Source organism: Procambarus clarkii, chromosome 22 (assembly GCF_040958095.1).
Source record: "Procambarus clarkii isolate CNS0578487 chromosome 22, FALCON_Pclarkii_2.0, whole genome shotgun sequence".
Taxonomy (NCBI): Eukaryota; Metazoa; Arthropoda; class Malacostraca; order Decapoda; family Cambaridae; genus Procambarus; species Procambarus clarkii.
Window position 1 is genome coordinate 20139893 of NC_091171.1, and position 23757 is coordinate 20163649.

The 23757-nt window shown below is 43.4% G+C and overlaps 2 protein-coding genes across 9 annotated transcripts in view; one reads left to right on the plus strand and one right to left on the minus strand.

Moving 5' to 3' along the window:
* Positions 1–1638, minus strand: part of Rab14 (RAS oncogene family member Rab14) — a 51621-nt gene extending 49983 nt beyond the window's left edge. The window contains exon 1 of one of the 4 annotated variants that reach the window (XM_069329530.1): positions 1513–1638. Coding sequence is in view for 2 of the 4 variants with exons in the window: in XM_069329527.1 (XP_069185628.1) it covers positions 1106–1242 (137 nt within the window). In the remaining 2 variants the exon portion in view is untranslated. Of the gene's footprint in view, positions 1–1095; positions 1258–1310; positions 1449–1512 lie in introns of those variants that run through there. The other 3 variants (XM_069329529.1, XM_069329527.1, XM_069329528.1) reach the window with 3 other exon arrangements.
* Positions 1638–23757, plus strand: part of LOC123753289 (uncharacterized) — a 31361-nt gene continuing 9241 nt past the window's right edge. The window contains exons 1-2 of one of the 5 annotated variants that reach the window (XM_045735283.2): positions 1638–1770; positions 7091–7254. In XM_045735283.2, the coding sequence (XP_045591239.1) occupies positions 7108–7254 (147 nt within the window). In that variant the 5' untranslated portion in view covers positions 1638–1770; positions 7091–7107. Of the gene's footprint in view, positions 1771–7090; positions 7255–10703; positions 15336–15394; positions 16759–23757 lie in introns of those variants that run through there. The other 4 variants (XM_045735286.2, XM_045735285.2, XM_069329525.1 and 1 more) reach the window with 4 other exon arrangements.

Here is a 23757-nt window from a genome sequence, read left to right on the forward strand (position 1 = left end):
ACATATACATATATATACAATCACCTACACAAATACACACATCAATAATCTTTTGTATCACAAGTGATTCAACAAGAGATAATTATGTCAAACATTTCCAAGAGCCAAATTGAACTTTACTAAAGTGTCCTTCATATAAAGGGGTCAAAAACATGGAACACACTCACATAACAACATTCAATTCCTTTAAAAAGGATAAAAAAAAAACAGAGCTGAATGTAATGAAACGTCACTTTCTGGACGAGACCCGAAGACTTTCTGAAACTACTGGACTAATATAGCATATATCAATATGCCTGATATATGGTTAATCAGGTATTCCTTAGAGGCATTTGATGAGTTCTCTCTCTCGAACACTGAGGCCTGCCAGTTATGCTCCTTACGTGTAGCGGGAGTGTGTTGAACTTGAGCCCTCCATGTTCATAAGAGTTCTCCCTCAGTGTACCTATTGCACCTCTGCTTTTCAATGGCAGTATTCTGCATATCCTGCCATGCCTACTGGTTTCATGTGATGTAATCTCCGTGTTCAGATTTGGAACCAATCCCTCTTATATCATTGTTACTCTTTAAACCTAATCTAACCTAAATAAAATGAAGATAGGTTTTGCTTTGTAAATTATAATTATTCTGTGTGAGGTAACAATCATGGTAACATGATAAGGATGCCTCTGGGGATCATTTAGGATACTACTGCCACACTTATTCCAGGTTTACTGGCTACATGGCCCTCAAGCCTCAACAGATAATGTTTTTGGTGCATTTTAATTGATGTATATATTGCTAAAGAGCATATGTCACGCAGATTCCATAAATATGGTTTGATCAACCTCATTGAAGATTCAAAACATTTCCATTTATCGAAAATTCTAACTAATTCCAAAATGTTTAGAATACTTAATATTGCCGAGGTGAGTACTTTTAATGACTAAAACTCTGATGATTAAAACTTTGACCACTATAAGTGCTCTCAGTCTTGAAGAACACTATACACTTCAACAGCAAGACTCCTTGTGTTGGTGGAGGCGATATCTTCCTCATAACTGTACACCAAGGTGAGTATTACCGCCTGACCACACACACACCACCGAGGGTCACCTGGCATCACCTCCTGGAGCAGGAGAGGGAGCCACAAGCCAGCAAGAGGGCTGGCACTGACATTGTTTTGGTGGAGTCCTTGTGTGACAGTTGAAGACCTGTGGGGCGGGCATGCTGAGGGGCGTCTCCCGCCCACACCGCCCTCATTACGCCCTCTCTCGCCCACTCTCCACCACCTCACACCTCATATTCTCCCAAACGTCAAATGCACTCACCGATATATATGATCTTAAAAGAGGTAAATCGATAGCGAAGCCTAATTCATGACAATCAACTCTTCTGCAATATGGCGATTAGTAAACTTGGCAAGGCGCGAGTGGTCGATAGGCGTGTGTGGGCCCCCGCCTCGCCACGCCCTTATATGTCACCCTCTTCACACACTAACATTATTACTAAACCACATTTACGGCTATTTACCTAAGATCATGAATGGTTTAGCGGAAAAGAGTGGAATAATTGAGAATGGGAGGATGAGGAATTACACTCGCCATGACCTGGCGGAACAGCTGATTGCTGGGATGAGTGTGTGGTGACACCTCACACCTCACTCCTCACTCCTCATACCTCACTCCTCATACCTCACTCCTCATACTTCACTCCTCACACCTCACACCTCAGTGGTGACTCCTTCACAGTGGCGGCCACTACTCACTCGCCGTACACGCCTGCTTAATTGTGAGTTGTGGGCGTGTACTTGAGCCTCTTATATTTAGGATCATTTAGTGGTCTTATTAAGTATCCTTTTGTTATTTGCAAATGTTCTGCAGCCCAGATTTCTGTTTGACGGGTTATATTTGTGTGTGCAGTGGTATGTAAGTGTGGTGAAGGTGAGAGTGTTGGGGGTCAGTGGGCTGCACCACTGCTGCTTTAGACCAATATTTAAAGAGTGGTGGTTTGTTTCTAATAACGAAAAAAATATATATTTTATCACATCTAGAATCCGCTGAACTTGAAAGCCTATTAAAAACTGTGTTCCCAAAAAGTTTGAAAGCAAATGTTTATAAGTTCATAAACAAGTGCCGTAACAAAGAAATGAGACAGTGTATTGCAGCTGTATTATCTTGTAGGGAGCTGCATCACAGAGGAATACCAGGAGTGATACCAAGTAAAGCAAGGAAGAACTTAGGAACACACACACAAGCTCTCGTGGACTAATAAATCAGATGTCAACTATGGGCTCCCTCCACAAACTCCCCGGATACAACAGTATTTAGCATCATTAATTGGAACATGGCATCACTCGGGGAAAAGACTTCCTGATCTCCACCACAGTTTTATTGTATTTTATTCTTGTTATTTATATATACAAGAGTTCTTACATTCTTGTACAACCACTAGTCCACGTAGTGTTTCTGGCAAGTCCTTACTATGTTCCCTGGAATACGACCCCATAAAAATTTTAACTACCAAGTACTGTATCCATTTTACTGTTGAGTTAAACAGAGGCTACAGTTAAGGATTTGCGCCCAGTAAATCCTCCCCGGCCAGGATACGAACCCAGGACAAAGTGCTCGCTAAACGCCAGGCGAGCGTCTTAGCCTCTATACCATGGGGACTGCTTGTGTGTGACGACCGAGCCCATTGATGTTGTCTATAATCTTCAATCCAGTCACTCTTTAATTTTGTATGTTAAGAAGTCCCTTCCTCACCAACCAAGTTGACCGAAGGGCTTCAGTATCATGGTGTGAGGATCTACATGGGGAACTCTGCACTTCAATATCTTGAACCTGTATGCTCCTAGTGATAAGTTTAATTATACTGACCTTCCTATCTGCATTCAGACCGAGTCTACCATCATTATAGGTGATTATTACGCTAGGCATAGCAATATTGGTAATTCGCAGTTTAGTAATCGTAATGGCAACCAACTGTTGTCACGATTAGGTAGTCACGATGAAGCATAGATTTTAGGTGACCTTGAACCAATGCATATCTCTGGAGATATTCTTGATCTCTTATCTCTCTTAACGTTTCCCATACCATTTGCACCTCATCAGTAGTGACATGTGACGTCTGATAAGAGGATAAGAACTTAGGATAGGACTTAAGGAAAGGAGTGGTGCCAAACCACTTGAATGATCGGGGACTGAATGCCAACCGGCAAGAAGGAAGAGTCACCTGAAAGGGTTTATAGGCATTAGGCGACTTTCATTTTCCTGTGAAATATGTTTCTAACGTGTGTTAATGTGGCGAAGCCTCAAGTAAGGGAGTGATCTTAATATATTGTGAGAAAGACAACTTTTTCAGTAATCTCTTTGTTTTATGCATTCTGTGGGAGGTGTCACGTTAGGGGTTTCTGTTGTTTTTGGCCCTTCTACCTAGGCTAGGACTTTTGTCCTATGTACTCACCTAATTGTACTCACCTAATTGTGCTTGCGGGGGTTGAGCTCTGGCTCTTTGGTCCCGCCTCTCAACCGTCAATCAACTGGTGTACAGATTCCTGGGCCTATTGGGCTCTATCATATCTACATTTGAAACTGTGTATGGAGTCAGCCTCCACCACATCACTTCCTAATGCATTCCATTTACTAACTACTCTGACACTGAAAAAGTACTTTCTAACGTCTCTGTGGCTCATTTGGGTACTCAGCTTCCACCTGTGTCCCCTTGTTCGCGTCCCACCAGTGTTGAATAGTTCATCCTTGTTTACCCGGTCGATTCCCCTGAGGATTTTGTAGGTTGTGATCATGTCCCCCCTTACTCTTCTGTCTTCCAGTGTCGTAAGGTGCATTTCCCGCAGCCTTTCCTCATAACTCGTGCCTCTTAGTTCTGGGACTAGTCTAGTAGCATACCTTTGGACTTTTTCCAGCTTCGTCTTGTGCTTGACAAGGTACGGGCTCCATGCTGGGGCCGCATACTCCAGGATTGGTCTTACATATGTGGTGTACAAGATTCTGAATGATTCCTTACACAGGTTCCTGAACGCCGTTCTGATGTTAGCCAGCCTCGCATATGCCGCAGACGTTATTCTCCTTATGTGGGCTTCAGGAGACAGGTTTGGTGTGATATCAACTCCTAGATCTTTCTCTGTCTGTTTCATTAAGTACTTCATCTCCTATTCTGTATCCTGTGCCTGGCCTCCTGTTTCCACTGCCTAGTTTCATTACTTTGCATTTACTCGGGTTGAACTTCAACAGCCATTTGTTGGACCATTCACTCAGTCTATCCAGGTCATCTTGTAGCCTCCTACTATCATCCTCTGTTTCAATCCTCCTCATAATTTTTGCATCGTCGGCAAACATTGAGAGGAACGAATCTATACCCTCTGGGAGATCATTTACATATACCAGAAACAGTATAGGTCCAAGGACTGACCCCTGCGGGACTCCACTTGTGACGTCTCGCCAATCTGAGACCTCACCCCTCACACAGACTCGTTGTCTCCTGTTGCTTAGGTACTCCTCTATCCACCGGAGTACCTTCCCTCTCACTCCAGCCTGCATCTCCAACTTTCGCACTAGCCTCTTGTGTGGCACTGTATCAAAGGCTTTCTGACAATCTAAAAATATGCAGTCTGCCCACCCTTCTCTTTCTTGCCTTATTTTTGTTGCCTGGTCGTAGAATTCAAATAACCCTGTGAGGCAGGACCTGCCATCCCTGAACCCATGTTGATGCTGTGTTACAAAGTTCCTTCGCTCCAGATGCTCCACTAGTTTTTTTCGCACAATCTTCTCCATCAGCTTGCATGGTATGCAGTTTAGGGACACTGGCCTGTAGTTCAGTGCCTCCTGTCTATCCCCTTTCTTGTATATCGGGACTACGTTAGCTGCTTTCCAAATATCTGGCAGTTCCCCTGTTGCCAGTGATTTGTTATATACTATGGAGAGTGGTAGGCACAGTTCTCTTGCTCCTTCCTTTAGAACCCAAGGGGAGATTCCATCTGGGCCTATAGCCTTCGTCACGTCCAACTCTAGTAAACACTTCCTTACTTCCCCACTGGTAATCTCACTCTTCCAGTGGTTCCTGGTTAGCTATTCCCTCACTTACCTCTGGAATTTCTCCTTGCTCTAAGGTGAAGACCTCCTGGAATTTCTTATTCAATTCCTCACACACTTCCTTGTCATTTGTAGTGAATCCTTTCGCCCCTATCCTTAATCTCATAACCTGTTCCTTTACTGTTGTTTTTCTCCTAATGTGGCTATGCAACAATTTAGGCTGAGTCTTTGCCTTGCTTGCGATATCATTTTCGTATTGTCTTTCTGCCTCTCTTCTCATCCTGACATAATTCCTGGCATTCTGGTATCTTTCTCTGCTCTCCAGTGTCCTGTTATTCCTATAGTTTCTCCATGCCCTTTTACTTTGCTGCTTAGCTAGCCTACATCTCTGATTAAACCATGGGTTTCTCATCTTCATTTCTCTGTTTTCCTTTTGGACTGGGACAAACTTGTTTGCTGCGTCCTTGCACTTCTGCGTGATGTAATCCATCATATCTTGGGCCGTCTTTCCCCTGAGCTCTGTTTCCCATGCTATATCTGTTAGGAATTTTCTTATCTCCTCATAGTTTCCCTTTCGGTATGCTAACCTTTTGGTTTCGGTATCCCTCCTCGAGTTAAATAACCCTTCTTCAATCAAGTACTCAAACACCAGTACACTGTGGTCGCTCATTCCTACTGGGTCCTCAAAACCGATTTCTCTTATGTCGGAGTCGTTCAGAGTGAAGACTAGGTCGAGTCTCGCTGGTTCGTCATTGCCTCTCATCCTTGTGGGTTCTCTGACATGCTGGGTTAAAAAGTTGCTTGTCACCACCTCCAATAGTTTGGCTCTCCACGTATCCTCGCCTCCATGCGGTTCCTTGTTCTCCCAGTCAATCTTTCCGTGATTGAAGTCGCCCATGATGAGCAGGTGGTTGTAGTGTCAACTATGTGTAGTTGTCCTTAGGATTTATTCCCAAAGGTGCATAGAAACACCTAGGTAGTGTGACAGTAAAAATATATGCCAGTATTCACATAAAAAAAGCAAACAATCACTCAGTGGAGCACTCACATATCCTTCCTGTACCTCGATTGATATGCAAGATTCAGAAATATCCAAATAGTCATAATATTCCCAATTCACCTTAGTCTGGCTACATAAAAATTAATATTGGTTCACTCAAGCAAGATCATCATCAAAGACACGGAAATATATTTGAAAATCTGGACTCTATAATACTACCCCGTAGTCCCTTAAAGCAACACTATGACATCCTACAAGTTAAATGAATGAGTGGCAGCTTATCTGACTGGTGGAGTAAAAATCTCTTAAACAGTGAGATCCAACACAACTTCCCTGGCTGCTATTTTCTGGTCCTGAGGATGTTCTCTCACTTCTGCCCCTTAATACTGTGCCAGATGTCCAATAATCGCTGAATTTTCCAGTTTAACACTACTGTACTGGTAGTCCATATTAAAGGAGTCCATTTTTCATTTTGAGACCATTTGTATACTGTATATTTACTGGTTATCCATAATCAACACACATCACTACTGTCGTGGCCAGAGAGATATCACCTTCCTCTGGTTAACCAGCATCTGGCTGACTGCTGCCTCCATAAATATATCTCCACCTCCCATTTTTTATATAATCTCTATCTGGACAAACTATCAAATCAACTCTACGCAAATTACTGGGGACCGGAGATCAGGTTCATAACAGGATTTCATAACAAAAGATGTAGACTTTTTTGGGTTCGAGCTTGCAAGAATCAGAGGGCATTCCAAGACCCCCTTCAGTTCTTTTGCTCTTATTCTTAATGTTTCATGTTCATGCCTCACCAGCATCTCTCACCCACACTGTACATCAACAATTATTTGTGCACCAAAAAAGAGGTGCTTACTATATATGTAACCCTCAATATCTACCCCTTCAGATTCTTTTTTCATTGGTGGGATGATGTCATCTTGATACACTTATTAACTGCCTTATAAAGAGAAATACTATACATACTGTACTTGAATTTTGTGAGCCATCTCTGAAAATTAGTAATATGCAGTATTGTATATTTATGTACTTTCAGATAAAACATTGTTCATTATGACTCCAATGAAAAGTCTTCAAGAATGGGCTGCTGACTGCATTGCACAACATCTTCTCCACAGTACATGTGTAACTCTGCTAGCCACTTCCGCATTCCGAGGTCAAATTGGATCCACTCAGAAAGAAATCATTTCACAGAGTCTGGTAAGAAAACTGAGTAGTAAGGGAAGGGAACTATCAGGAGAAGGCACTAAGCCATCACGACTATATAGCACTTGGAAGAGATCAGGATAAGTATTTGGGATGGGGGGGGGGGGGGGACAGAATGATGCCCAACCACTTGGTCAGTCAGCAATTGAACGGTGATCTGAATGAAGCGAGACTGTCGCTCTAGCATCCAGACCAAGTGGGTGAGCATCATTCCTTCCCCATCCCAAATCCTTATCCTTATAAAACCTATAGTTATAAATGACTCGCTTGTTTTCTTAGGCAGTCTCCAAACCAAACTACAGTACTTAAAGTAAGGTTTATATGTTAGTGCTAAAGCACTATGATAATGTTGCACGAGTGGATAATAATGGAGTAGAAAGTATTTGTAAGGGAATTTAAAGGCAGGAAGAGAGAGTGAAAAGATGAGCAGTTAGCAAATGTGAAAAGATGTATAGCGCATGTAGCAGGGTGCAGGGGATGATGTATTCATCACTTGGTCAGATAGGGGCTGACATAGTATAAGATGAGTGACCATACAGACTACTGTACCTGTTTCTGTCTTACCCAGGAACTGAACCTGGGTCCCTCCATTGTGAGTTAGTGATGTAGACAATTGTGATGTAGAACCTACATACTGTGCCTTACCATATTACTACCATTACTTTGAGGCAGCAATAAACAGGGCTTAAAAAAATGTGATGAAAAAGAATGAAATGTTGATAATTCATTTGAGGTGCTTTAAACTTATATTTTTACAATTCTAAAATAATGAGTTGTTTATTTAGGTAATGTGTGATAATGTCTTTCCTGTATTGCCTTGGGGTCGTGCAATGAGTTGTGACGATTTAATATTCCAAGTAAGGTAATGGTGATATTAAGAAAACTAAGAGGCAAAATTGGGGGTACAGTTTTAATACCTGGATTCTGCAATTAGATATATTAGTATGTTTATTTTCAAAATTGTACAAGTACTGTACAGTACTGTGTTTTATTTATGTAGGGAGCCTCGTTGGCTCTGAAGCTAGCATACTGTACTGATAAAATGCCACACTACTTTGGGTCATCAGTCGTAGTAGTGTTCTATGCCTACCAGGGACCACAAGCCAGAACCTGACCCCCTCACAGAGGTGCTGGGAGCAATGGCTCATGAATACCTTAATTGTAATGTTTTGTCATTTTTCTGCAGACCAGGGAAGCACCCATAAATGTAGGCAATTCAAAACAAACTGACTGGTTGAAAAATGCGACCTGTGCCCTCAACATATCAAAAGAACTCCGATCACACACTGAAAACAAACGAGCAAAACTTCATCCAACTAACGGAGCTCGTTAGCGCCCCCCCCCCTGGGTGGGAGGAGAGCTAGCCTGGATGAGCCATGCCACCACCAGTCAGTTCTTGATTGATGTGCCTGGCAGTTGCTCTGGCCACGATTTCATGCTTTTAGGAATGCCTTGTGGCCTGTAGGCCTGTGGTGCCAGCAGGCAGGTAAGAGGTGTCCCCGGTTTTGTCTTCGTCTGGTTGATGCGGTGTTCGCCCTGCACGTAATACGGGCTCTCTGGATTCGAGTTGGCCTTTTCACAGGCCGATGGGGAGGAGGCTGGCTCTATTTGCCCATACCTGGTCCCATGATTCGTGGGCTTTTCGGGTGGTCTCTTGCGGCCTTCAGTGGCGTTGGGCAGCCCATCATCCTTTCAGGGGGGGTAGGGTCTTTTGGGGCAGGCCTCTTCTCCATCTATCCGTTGAGTCATCTCGGTTAGTTTGGGCGTGGTCGAAATGTGTCTTCGGTGGGTTTACCACCTGTTTCCGGTCCCACAACAGAAGCTTATTTTCTATGCAGAGGCCCATTGCCTATGTAATCAGTTTTGGAACAAGGGTCTGAAGAGCCATGTATTTAAAGTGCCTGCCTTGATGAAGTTCACTCTGGTAATAACAAATTTCATAGCTTCCTTTAGTCCAGGAATAAGACCTTTGATGGCCAGGGCTTGGTGGTGAATCATACAATGTGCTGACAGAATTTTGGGGTTGTTGCTTTGTATGAGAAATATCCTATGAACACACACCCTACATTGAGGGAGCACCATCACTATTAATTCCCACAAATTTTCTTTGTAAAACATGCTTAAGTAGCATTGAATGTCAATTCCTTTACAGGTCATTTTTAAAGGCTTGTAGAGCAGAGGATCTTGTTCAGTCGTGGTTCAAACTTATGACAGACATAGACCATCCATGGTTTTGTCCAGTTGAATGGGAACTTATCACTGATTTGTAAGCAAATACGTTATGCCTTTGATTTCAGTTTGGCGACTAACAGTATAATATGACAATGTACTGCTGCCACATTTTGTGCTTGTTCAGACTCACATATTATTTCATTGCTGGAAAAAACAGTTGGCTGGATGAATATTCCCTTATTAATAGTGTGGCATCTTTGATTTTGCAATCTGGTAAGCCACTTCAAAGATTGCTTTTGCCATAACCTTTTGATTGAATGTTTATTTGGAATCCTTGCTGGTAATTCACTGCTTCTTTATAATCCCTTCTAAACACTGACAATATGATGGAACGTTGGACAACAATGTTTAATGTTTCCACTTCAGATGGTGTAACTTACTCTTTTATAATGACTTGGTGCACACAGTGTCAGAACACACAACATAATGTGGTTTTATCACTTCCTTGTCTTCAATATTGGTGAAACAGTGCTCTATGAAGTCTGGCACATTAGTTTGTTAGTGTGCACTCATTCTGGGTAAGAAAAAATATGACAATTAGGATTTGAATATCTTCTGTTTCAGACTGAGGGAACAAGATCAGCTGCTATGGTATTGGTTTACTAAAATGTATGCAGGGGCAGTGATAAATCATGAAAGCAACAAATAGTGAGAGTTACCATATAGTGAGGTGTAGGTGTAAATACCATTCTGTTTTCAACAAAATGGGACCCACACACAGCCAGCTAATACATACCTCTCACCACCACAGCTAGCAACACATGGCCCCAAGTCTCGAGTTTCTGCTAAGTATTGGTGCACACTTTACTTTTATGATAAATTGTAATGTGTATTCCAAGGTGTGATATGATCCCCCCCAAAAAAAACACTTTTACCCTATTTTGGGTAATTTATCTTGGTTTGAAGAGCACTTGTGTATCGAATACAGGTTACCCGAACCCAAATGGGGCACTGACCATCAGAGTCTAATAAACATCCAGGAGTGTGAAAGTCAAAAGGGTAGTGAGGCCAAAAACAGCACTTTAAACCCCTGAAGATACACGCTAGGGAAGGCGTATGGTGCCTCTGAATTAAACTAAGAGAATCCTTATTCATCGCCCAATCAGAAAACCTTAAAGTGCAAAGTAAACCTATAAACAATGCATAACTAAGCATGAATATTTTCATTGGTTTTTAAGTAAACGGTGAAGTTAATCAACTCCCATCAACAGGTCTGGCTAAAGGAGCAAGTCTCGAGCACTGCCTAGACTGTGGTGCAACTCAAGAGGAGAAACTCCAGAGAGGAGGACACTTGAGCCCTTTAGAAAAAATGTAACTGTTTAGAAACTAGAAAAGCACGCCAACACCAGGCAAGATAACCCCCCAAAAATCAGGGTAAACAAATCAGCTAAGGACACTCAAGATAAGAAGCATAGACAGTTATAAAACATAAAGAAAATGAAATAACAAGTATGGCCTCCTGTGGGACTTCAAAATCCCGAAGAATGCAAATCCCATTTAGCTTAAAAAAAGTGTGTCCTTGCAGAGAAGTACATAGTGGAGTCTTTGATACGAAGCATGCGAGTGAGCTAAGTAGGCAGTTTGAATCCTTGGGTGACCTGAAATGCTATCTGGTTTTGTGCTTGAATATTAGTGCATGGTTTGATGACAGTGGGCAAACTATTGCTTTCCTTGTTAATAACTTTTCTCTCTTCAATCAAGATACAGTACATTTTGTTTTGCTTGTATTCTGTGGGCACTTTTACTAGCTTGTAAGGTTGATCTCCGATTTCCATGCTTTACTATAAGCACACTGGGTACTGGTCTTGATGTTTGATAGTTATGCAAGCCAAGAGGCCTGGTAATTTTGTGAATATCTCGTGATGCCAGAGCCAGAGCTCTCCAGAGTACTGGAAAGCTACTGAGGGCCAGCCAGAAAAAAACTGATAATCTATCATTGATATGACTGTATTGGTACATAATCATATCATTGCAGTGAATAGTTACATATTTATTTATACGGATAAGGTATGAAGGTGAAGTACATTTTTGTATGAAGTGGGTGGGGTAATGAAAATCCTGGCTAGGTCAAATAATTTAGGAAGAAAGAGTGGTGGTGAATAACTTTATGCATGGATGCTGGTGTAGCATGAACACGAAGAATCAAATTGATGTAGCAATGAAAAAATGGGAGGGTCTAGGTAAAATTTATCCAAGATACATTTTTGGTGTTTGAAGGATTGACTGAGGAATTAAACTGTCATAGAAAGATACTGAATGAATGAATTATAATAAAGGTGTTAAAGTGTGAGTGAATTTGAATGTAACCCTTAGATAGCGGCTATGGAGAAACGGTCATACCTGCTTATGCATAAAAAAAAAATCATTATAGAATTAATTTGTATGCAGAATATTAGAAAACACTAAAATAAGTTAATTTCTCATTTCACTGGGGGGGAGGCACTCTGTACGTCTGCATCTGGAACATGTTAACGCCTGGTGCTCGATTTTGTGGAAGCTTACCGATTTATTTTCTGATGTTTTGCCGAAGGTTTTATCACTTGTTTTTCTTTATTTACATCCACAGAGCACTTTTATATCCATATTTACATCACACATGTAAAACCTAGACAATAATTGTTTAAATAATCAAATGAGAGCAATTCCCTAGTAGTATTCTTGACGATAACTGCATTTGTACCATGAAGTGGTCGCAGGATTTGTTCATGGGTCTAGGTAAACTCCATCGCGTCCACATAGACCTATTATATCCATATTTGCATCATACATGTAAAACACACAATCCTTTTTTAAATCATCATATGATAACTGCATTACCCTGTGAATCAACAATTTAGGATAACTGCTGTCCAAGGGTTAAAGGAGGAGAGGTATGCAAAGATGATGAGCAAACATTGATTGTATGTGGAATTGTTTGGAGTAACCCTTGGACTGGTCAGCTGTTTAAAAGTGCTACACTGTAGTGTACTTAACACAAACAAACAAGTAATGGGGAGGGGGGGGGATTTGTATATGGTGATTTGTGCACAGGAGGTAATCACATAGATTGGAGCAGTGTAAAGGTTGTCTGTGTACAGTGCGTAAGAAGTTTCTAAAGGGAATCAAGTTAATCTTTTGGCCATGGAACTTTTGCTTCAGCCTCAGTTTTCTCTTGGGGCTAAATTATGGTGAGAAAATTAGATTTTTCATGTGGTACCATTTAAAAAATAAAAAAAATTTTTTACGAGGGAGGCAGTTTGCAAATCCCTGTAGAAAACATGCGCGCTTATATTATAATACAAACAATAAGTATAATATACTTTTCAAGGATTATTAATTCTGCTCCTTTTAACCTACCTTACCTTGAGGTGCTTCCGGGGCTTAGCGTCCCCGTGGCCCGGTCATCGACCAGGCCTCCTGGTTGCCGGACTGATCAACCAGGCTGTTGGACGTGGCTGCTCGCAGCCTGACGTATGAGTCACAGCCTGGTTGATCAGGTATCCTTTGGATGTGCTTATCCAGTTCTCTCTTGAACACTGTGAGGGGTCGGCCAGTAATGCCCCTTATGTTTAGTGGAAGCGTGTTGAACAGTCTCGGACCTCTGATGTTGATAGAGTTCTCTCTCAGAGTACCTGTTGCACCTCTGTTTTTCAACGGGGGTATTCTGCACATCCTGCCATGTCTTCTGGCAGACCTACATTAGTTTGTGGTTTTTTATTTTATTTTTTATATATCAGATTAAAATTTCTTTATATTAATACTTTGCATGGCCCAGTGTGCGCGCCCCAGCCCACCCCAAGGTCTGCCTGGCATATTCCGTAAGCGTACACCCACACTAAAATGCGTGTGCTCTTTTCAGTTTTCTCACCTCAATTTTCGTGCTAAGTCGTTCATTTTGGTATCAAATTGTTCAATAGAATTCCCTAAAGGGATACTGTATATGTATAAAAGGTCAAAAAGCCTGGCGTGCCCCCGCAGCAAACCTGAAAATCGGCCAAGCATTACCCGTGAGCGAGCACCCATCCGCAACACCTGCACTCAAATGTTGATAATCTTTTATTTTTTTTCAGTTTTATCACCTAAATTTTTGTGTTGCGTTGTTCATTTTGGTATCACATTGTTTGCAATAGAATGCTCTAAAGGGATATATGCATACAAGGACAAATGAAAGAACAACATTACCAATACCATAAGATAAAGTATATCGTCATGTCAAAAAACAGCTTTTTGTCATTATTTGAATGTAATACATGAATTTTCTAACTTTTATTAGAATGTCTTGATTGTCTTTGGAAATGACATTATTGTTATGACTATGAAAATACTTTGAAATTAATTCATATAGTTTTGCAGTCATAAAAGTATTGAATGAAGGTACATGCCACAATTTACCTGTTTGCCAGTACATTCTCATCATTGGCATCTTCACAATGCCCATCAACATTGTCATTTCCAAATATCTGGCAAGCTCTTTTACTCTCACTTCATCTCACTCATTGTTAGTGTTGTTAGAAACATTGGACATGCTTTGTGTTAAAAGTTTGCTTCATATACCATAAATGTCAGCAAATCTCTGTTAAAATCCCAGAGGAGTGCTTGGTACTGGTATAGTCAAGCCTGGTGGTCCAGTAAAACTGTCTACAAATGGTGTAGTGTTGTCAGTAGACCAGGCTTCACCAGAACTGGTGTGTGGGGTACATGCGGTATGAGTTCTAATAGCAGGCCCTGCACGTGCAGTGGTATCATCACCACTCCCCCTCACTTTTTCATCCTCACCTGCTGTTTCTTTTAAAACACGTCCCATAATTATCAGAAAAAATGAATTTTACCAAATATTTTAATTTTGGACGCAACATGCGTCCCTGCCGGACATCCATAGTTATTTATGGATGCCATATCTGTCCCCGCCCACCGAAAGTGTTAATTAATCGTTATAGCATTCGTAATAGTGAATGATTTCTGAACAGGGGGGGGGGGGGGCAAAAGTGTGTGTACAGTATATATTGCATAGATTTAGATCCACTGTACTTGCTTCTGTTGAGAGCTCGTTCACCATTACGTGTGCTATACAGTACTGGTAATGCTACTACATTTTCCATCTATATTGCTGCTATTTACCAATCTAGCTCCTGATTCCTACTGTTTTTGTCCAGTGTTTTAATTTCACCAGAAGCTAGTTGATAAATGCTGATTATGGTTGCAATATTTGAAAGAGTATACAGTATTTTTAAATATAAAAATTATTTTATACTATTTCCATATTGTTACCTTAGCTATTCCTATTCTATTCCCTAATTTATTATTTCCTTAGTTTTTGGTGTGGATTTGTCCTGTTTTCCCAAACTTGGAACACCCTTTCCTTTATTTGCAACTTTTAGGACCTACTTTCGACTGTTTCCTTCAAAGTTTTAATTTCCTTCAAAAATCTCACCAGAGATAGTTTGACATGGTGATTAATCCCGGTACTGTGGATGCCCGATTGACTGTGAATGCCTAATTGACTGTGAATGCCTAATTGACTGTAAATGCGTGACTGCCTGTAAATGTTTAACCAGTTGCTACCACAACAGTGAATGCTTGAGTGCCTTTGGTTATGACTGCCTGTGACTGGTCTTGACTGACATATTGTGACTGACTTGTTCTGACTGCCTGCCACATAACTGTGGCAGTGAAATGTGTGAAAGGAAAATCTGGAACCAGTGATGCAGATATGAAAGCATTTAAGGCGAGCAGGGGATGGTCTCACCACCACTTCCCTCCTCCTCACCCTCCACATACACCAACACCGCTCCTCCCTCCCTCCTCCCTCCCTCCTCCCCGTCTCCCATATGCCAAAGAGCGTCCTCAGTAAAGGTAAAGTACAGGTAAATGTTTACTTATTTTATTTATGGTATATATTTATTCCTGATTATTTTGTGTATGAAAAATGATTAGTATTCTGTATACAATGTATTTTTAAGTTACTGTACTATTTTTGGGTGTGTGGAATGGATTAATTCAATTTACATTAGGAGTACAGTATTTCTTATGGGAAAATTTGTTTAGAGTTACGACCTGTCTCTGGGAACGGATTAAATTCATAAATGGAGGTTCCACTGTATATTATTTGGTTAGAATGTATTAGCTTAGATTATGCTGTGTCAGGCTCAATTGGGTAAGAGTAGGTTTTGTTTGGGTAAGATTAAGTGTGATTGCATCAAATCTAAAATGCATTGGCAAACTCTTGCATGTACAGTACAATATAACACATACTGTATCTGTGGAGACAAACACCACAGTCAACATTTTCTCATGCCCAGACTAGACACATTGTGCTTTCTTGGAACTTTTTTAAGGAAAATATCTTTAACAATGGCTGATAGAAAGCGTAAGTGTGTGTATACTTCACCAGTGCCAAGGAAAAGGCAACCCATTACCTTAGAGAAGATGTTCAACATATTAAGAGCTTTAAGAGGGATGAAAAAATGGAGGCTGCAAACATTTACCGAGTGAACTGCTCAACAATTGGAACAATTTTTAAAGACAAAATACAAATTTTAGAGCCAGTGAAGGCTTCTGCTCCACTGAGAGCGATGACAACAAGGAAAAGACCATTTGATTTGCGAGATGGAAAAGTTAACATTGTGGATTGAGGACCAGAATTGTTGAAATCCAATCAGCTTGATACATATACAGGAGAAAGAAAGAAGTCTTTCTGATGATTCAAAGAAGAAATCAGGTGAAACTGAGCAATGAAACATTCCTGGCCAGTTGTGGATGGTTTGATAGATATGGGGGTAGGACAAAACAATTCACAGCACAGGGGCATTTAAGCTTGTACTGTATATGATGCATTGGCAATTTTGGACGAGCAAGACAACAATGCTGAGAGATATCAAAACGTCTAAAAATGAAATTACTGGGTAAATGATCTTACACCCTACAAACAAATTTACCTGGAATACTTTGAGAAAATATTTCAAAATATAGAAAATACTTTGAGAAAATATTTCATGACAAAGTCTCAGTCCAGCCCAGTAATCACCTCTTAAAAAGTCGTTATTAATTGCCTCGACAATCTTTAAGAAAAAGTCTGAGTTAAAACCATCAACTTCTACAGCAGCTTGTGACAGTAATGATGACTCACAGGTGTTTGTCACCTAGTGATTATCATTTCCCACATCAAATAGAGCCAGTGACACTGAAAATGACCAGCCACCTTGTGCCACGGCACATCTCCATCAACTAGATCCCTCAACTCCTTCAAAACAGCTAGTTTTGACAAGGAGGATAACTCCATCATTCAAGGTAAATAATATGCTGTTTTTCTGTGGAGAGCCCCTTCGGCTCCCCGGAGTTATACCGGGCTGATGTGTATGTATTAGACCGTGGCAACAGTCAATCGAAGGAGTTCTAAGCCTACCGGGGACCAGAGCCAGAACCTGGCCCCCTTAAGAGAGGCACGAGGAACAATGGCCTAAAGACATCCCCATGTACTTGGAAGCAGTCTTTGTCTGCCATCTACCAGGTCTGGCACCCAGAAAGGTAGGAATTTCAAAACAAACTACTGCTGGACAAAAAATTGCAAATCGAAAGCAAAAAAGCAAACGGAACTCCCCAATCAAAAACCGGGAAACAAACATGACGTCACCACAACCGCTGCGCATCCGTCTGCACAACCACCCCCCTTCCCCAGGAGGGGGATGGGGGGTCCCAGACCTCCACGCTGGCAATTCTCCCCAGTTCAAAGGCTGTTGTAATAGTGAATGGTCGATCACTCTGGCTCCACTCTTTGCGCAGTGCTGCAGTGCGGTGGTGGTGTTCTGTATTGGTGGTGTGTGAGCCAGGAGTAACACAAGAGTACTGGGGCTGCATGCACCTAGGGCTACCTTCACTAGGTGCCCCGTGAGTATTGCCTTTGCATCTTCAGGGTTATCTTCCATGACCCGTTCAGGAGCAGCTACCTCCGTGTGATTCTGTCGCTGCTCTGTGATTGCCGCTGGGGGGTTCAGCTGGGGAGGTTCTTACTCCTGTGTGCCCTTGGGTAGGAGGTAGTTTGTCATTGGCTGGGGCGCGAAGTACTGTGCAGCTGTCTGATTTACTCATAGCGACCGGTTCTGTTCACCCGGAGACATTGTTCTTTTGTGGCATTTTTCTTTTTTTTGTTTTGTTTTGTCTGGCGGGGGTCTGCCAGGTGTGGCAGTAGGACCACTAGTAGGTTTTTGGTGGCCCTCCACTAGGTCCCCGTGCTTGCACACATTGCAGGGGTTCAGCTTTTAGATTGTTTGCTTGGTTGCTCTGGGATAACTGGTTAGCAGTACCTCGCCTGGGCTTCCCTCAGCAGTTAGCCTAAAGGCCCTGGAAACCCCCATTGGGGCTCAGTGGTACAATGTAGGAGACCTCCGAGTTCCACCTCGCCTTGTGCGAGTTGGAAGGTTGCTCTGTCCCCCTGTCTCAGAGTGACACTCACCGTCTGCCTCCGCCTTGCTGCCTGTTGAGGGTCAGCGATACCTATGACCTGGAGTCCTGTGAGTGGTGGTCTTTGCTTGTTCTCCAACTCCCTCAGTCCACTGAGACTGATATTCGGGTGCAGGCAGGTTTAGCGTTGCATGCGTGGTTTAAGTTACAGCAACGTGCGAGGTTGGTTGCCTTTCCGGATGCCCCGCAGCTGCCCCGCTGAATTGTACTGGTAGTGAGAATCGGGCGGCTTCGGGGATTGCCCCTCCCGGACTGGCGGCGGAGGCATTCGAGCCTAGTCCTCCTGCCGGAGTTTTTGAGCCACGCCAGCGGGCCCCCCCCTTCATCCCTGATTTTCCAGTGGTCTCTGTTTTTTCTCCAAAGGCAGAGGGTTTGGAGGACGCCTCGGCCCCGGGTCCTGACGTGGAAGATTCTGGGGATGGGGAGGAGTTGACTTAGTGGGGCCTGGGCTCCACTGGTCCCTGCTTGGGTCCTTGGTACCCTCGGTGCGGGGCTTGTTGTTACAGGGGGAGGGGTTTTCCCATCCCCCTCCCCGTACGATTTTGTTATGAGTTCGACTCCTTCCCGGGTTCGGTTTAGAGTTCCCTTGGGTTCTTCGATTCCTTCCTTCTGGAGGTTTTTGGCTTCCCGCATCCCACTGAGGAAGGTGTGGGAGGCCCCTTGCGGCTTACCTCCTGCGAGACCCGGATTACGTCTCGATATTAAAGCCTTCTTTTTGAGTTTGGCTCCTCTTTTCCTTATTGGATGCGTTACAAGGTGCTGGAGTCTTCCTGGCTGGCAGACTGCTTTTTCTTCGTGGGGGGGGGGGGGACTTGGCATTCATCCTGTTGGACTGCGCACTTGAATAATGATGAGTTGCCTACGGTCGTTCAGGTTTTCCTGAGGCTCGCGCTGTTTGCTCTCGCCTGTTCACACAATTCGTAGGCATTTCGGGTTGTTTCCTTCAGCTTGCCGTGGCGTTGGGTCGCTCCTCCTTCGGGGGGATTGGGGCTGGCAGGGCAGGCCTCTTCTCCTGTGCTCTGTCAGGTCATCCGGGAGTGGGTTCGCTTGGGTGTGGTCGAAACGACAACTTCCCTCAGGTGGGGTTTCCCGCTTGTTTTTAATTCCGAAACGGGACTGTGCGGATCTGTTATTCATACTGGACTTGGCTAGTCTGGATCCCTGGGTCTTTTGCGCCTATTTTCGGATGACCACTCTGTCTCAGGTCCGGCTGCTTTTGGCGCCGGGTGCCTGGATGGTGTCTCTGGACCTCCGGGACACGTATTGGCATGTCACGATTCATATGGGGTTCGGGGACCGACTCGGTTTTGTCGTTGGGCAACAAGCTTTCCACTTTTGTTGCCTTCCATTCGGCTTGAATCTGGCACCTCGAGTGTTCACATGCTTTACCTGGGTCATGGTGACCTGTTTGCGTCTGTTAGGGGTTCAGGTTCTGGCTTACCTCGATGACTGACTGGTGGCTGGTGTGGACTCCCAGCCAGTCTGTGATGTCTGCTCGCCAAGGATATGGTTCTTTCCCAGCTCTCCAGGTTTCGGTTCTTGGTGAACTGGAGAAAGTCGCATTTGGTTCCCTCTCAGGTTCGGACTTGGCTGGGTCTTGTGTGGGACTCTTGGACTGCTTCCTTGTCTCTCCCTCCTGCGACGCTGTTGCGGTTGCGGTCCCTCCTCTGGCTGTTTTTGGAGGGCACCCGGGTCACACGTTGGTTGTTCAAGTGGCTGTGCGGGAGCCTGAACTTCGCTGTGCTGGTCTACCTATTGGGTAGGATCTGGCTTCGGCGGATGTTCTGGTTTCTTTGGGGTCGTCCCTTTCCCTGCTCTCGCGATTGATGGGTTTGGATCCCAGGAGCCTTGCACCGGCTGTGGCGCCTCCCCGAGCCCTCGCTCGATGTGTTCACTGATGCCTCGTCTCTCGGCTGGAGTTTTGTGACAAGTGCTCACCAGGCCGGCCAGGATCGGTGGAGTCCGTCCTTCCGTCAAGCTCACAGCACGGTGCGGGAGTTTGTGGCGGTGTGGCATTCGCTTCAGAGGATTCGATCCGGCTCCATTTGGACTGCTCCCCGGTGGTTCATTCTTGAACCGCGGGGGTTCGATGCAGTCCTTGATTCTTTGGGACTGGTCGCTTCGGGTGACTTCTCAGCTGAGTTCTCGGGGTTTGGCTCTCCTGGCGGTTCAGGTTCAGGAGGGTGTCAAACGTCCTGGCGGATGGCCTGTCTCGGTTCATTCCCCTTTCCACTGAGTGGACGGTCGACGCCGACTCGTTCAGTTGGCTCTGCCGGATGTATGGGCGCCCAGAGGTGGACCTCTTTGCATCGGCATGGTTGAGGCGTCTTCCAGTTTATGTGGCGCCCTTCCTAGACTGCAAGACCGTCAGGGTCGATGCCTTTCGGCTGGACTGGTCAAGGTGGAGTTATCTGTACCAATTCCCTCCGGTCCAGTTGTTGCTCTGGATCCTGGCTCGGTTGGAGACTTACCAGGAGAGAGTAGTCCTGTTTGTGCCTTGGTGGCTGGGCCAGCCTTGGTTTCAGGTGCTTCTTGCTCGCTGTCCGAACCCAAGGGTCTTCCCGCGGCTCCGCCTCTTTCAGCAGATCAGTCCTGTCTGGTACGTGGCTGGTTCGATCTTCTCCACTCTTCGCTTCTGGTTTTTTTGACACAGGTGTATCACCACTTGTGTGGTGATCAGGTGGCTTCGTTGTTAGTGTCCCACCTGCGAGTTTCATCTAGACGGCAGTATGAAATTTCCTGGCGGTCCTTTCGGCATTTTTGTCTCATAGGTTGTCTTCGTTTCTGATTGGGTTGTTTTGTTCTTTCTCTCTTGGTTGTTTCAGGACCGTTATCTTACGCCAAATACTGTCGCCTCGTATCGTGCGGCACTTGTGCAATTACTCCATTAGTGATCCAAGGATCATATCAGTGGACCACCAGCAGGTTAAGTGGTCTAGTTTCTTACTAGAGCTCTAATCATGTAAACTTTACCCTTAGTCCATCATTACACCGTGATTCCTCCTCAAGCGACAAGTACGTCCACAGGGAATTTTTTTTATTCCTTCCATTAAATCATAATGATATAATTTATTGTGTGTAAACAATTTTTACACCACATTAGGTTTCGAGCGTGTGTTAAGCAGCCAGAGTGAGACAATTTCCCACGTTATGCCATCGGGTCACGTGTTCCAGCAGGTTCTAGATGATGCCATCTCACCACCACGCTTCCGTTCACTGTCACAGCTAAGCAGCTGAGATTATTTTAATTTATTCATTGCTTGCTTAAGAATAGTTGAAACCTAATAATATCTTAAAATTATATTTCATTTATGTGAGCTAAGAATTCAAGTATATTTCTATAGCCTCATGAACTTTAGATAGGAACAATTTTCTTATCTAACCACTATTTTAATATGTTCTTGTTACTAACCAAATTATCAAATGTTTATACCAATTACATCTCTTAGTAAATTTTACTAATTTTATTAGAGGAAGAACCAGCCTCGATGAAGTGTCAAGGAGTAGCTCAGCTTCTAGTATTAACCCCCAATTGTGAAGTTTGGGAAAGTTTAACTCTTGAATAGTAATTTATCTTACAGTCCATTAATATTCAATAAATAATTCTTCATAATTACATTATCCACAGGCACTGGTATCTCAGTCCTATTTCATTGCTTTATTTGTTTCCCTTTTCAGTAAAAATAGGGTGGTCCTACGAGTAATTCGAATCAATCAATTAAATATCAATATATTAAGAGCTAGATTTCCTTCACGACACAAATTTGTCATGGAGGGATCACGGTGTAACAATGGACTAAGGGACTAAGGTTTACATGATTAGAGCTCTAGTAAGAAACTAGACCACTTAACCTGCTGGTGGTCCACCGATGCGATCCTTGGATCGCTAATGGAGTAATTGCACACTCCAGGGCTGATTAATAGCAAGGGCCAATCGTGTAGTTGACGAAAGTTTCACCTCTATCTGTACGTATTGCTGCCACGTTGTATATGGCGTCGTCCACACCCCATGAATCTGGCGTCTCCCTCCTCCTCCCTCAACCCCTCTCTCACGCATGCGCAACTTATTTTAGTAGAAATGGAAAATGCTTTTCCTTGTAATTACTTTGCTTAATAAGTTAATGAGAATAGGGTCGCAATTATAGGGAGTTATATATATTGTTAGGTAGCTCCGTGGAGCCGAAGGGCCTCTACACAGAAAACCAGCTTTGTATGTAATGAAACGCCATTTTCTGGGTGAGACCCGGAGGCTCCCTGGCATCCCTCCCTCCCGGTAGGCGGTTTTTCACGTTTTTGATGCTTGGCCTCTGAACTGGGGAGAGTTGCCAGTGTGGAGGTCTGGGACCCCCCCTCGTTCCCCTCCCGGGGATGGGGGGTTGCGCAGACGGATGTGCATCGATTGTGGTGACGTCATGTTTGTTCCCGGTTTTTGATTGGGGAGTTCTGTTTGCTTTTTTGTTTTTGGTTTGCAATTTTTTTGCCCAGCAGTAGTTTGTTTTGAAATTCCTACCTTTCTGGGTGCCTGACCTGGTAGATGGCAGACAAAGACTACTTCCAATTACATGGGGATGTCTTTAGGCCATTGCTCCTCGTGCCTCTCTTGAGGGGGCCAGGTTCTGGCTCTGGTCCCCTGTAGGCTTAGAACTCCTTCGATTGACTGTTGCCACGGTCTAATATATACACATCAGCCCGGTATAGCTCCGGGGAGCCTCCGGGTCTCGCCCAGAAAATGGCGTTTCATTACACTCAAAGCTGATTTTTTCATATTGTATGTGTCCCAAAAGTATTGGTTTTATGAGGATTTTTGGTAGCCCGGAAATGCATTTCCCATTTATAGTAAGTATTACGCCTATAGAAAATCTTGTTTCCGAATAAATGTTTTATGACCACGTTCTCGGAATGTAACTCGTTTGTAGTAAGGGACTACCTGTATTACTAGTGTGTGATCATGATGGCTTTCTGTATGCGATGTGCCATTTACGGTACAGGTATGGTGATTGGATGGAGTTTTTTTCTATTTTGGAGGAGGGCGGTATCTTTGTTTTTCATTTGCTCTTCTATTTAATCAAAGCTGATGCCTCCCTACTCCATAATAGTGAGACATGGGAAGATGGTCATTATGAGTTTTAACTTGGTACAGTGGAACCTCGGTTTACAAATAACCCAGATTAAAAATTTTTTGGTATACAAAGTAAATTTCCTCTAAAATTTGACTCGGTGTACAAAGTTTGCCTCGGAATGCGAGTGTTTGTTGATGCGTGTATGGGTCGAGTGGGTGGGTTCTGCTGGGCATGGGGCAAGACACGTTCAGTTTACCAGTGTATCCCGCCTAGTGATGACTGCTCTTGAATTCTTTGTGAAGAATTATATTGGTTTTCTGCTTTTTTTGGTTTCTGAACATAAAAGTTCTTATTATATATTATGCCATGGGTTCCAAGAAAGTCAGTGGTAAAGTTCAACCTAAGAAAATAGTTGTGAGGATGACGATAGAGGAAAAGCAAGAGATCATAGCTGTAGCTGGCCGTTGTATTAACCTTTTTAATGATAATGTGATGTCTCGCTACAGACAAGTGTTAAAATGTAGGGAAAAACAAGTGTCTAGAGACTATTAGTAAGACAAGCAAGCAGTGAGCCACAACCAGGTCCTAATGGTATGCCTTCAAAACAGAGAGAATACCCCAGAAATATCATCACTGCCTGATGTTATAATGGAAGGGGGGACTCCTCTTCCAAACACTAACACCTCTCCTTCTTCCTCCCCCTCCCCCCCCCCCTTCCTCACTGTCTTCCATTTGCCAACAAGAGTCCTGAATAAAAGTTAAGGTATAG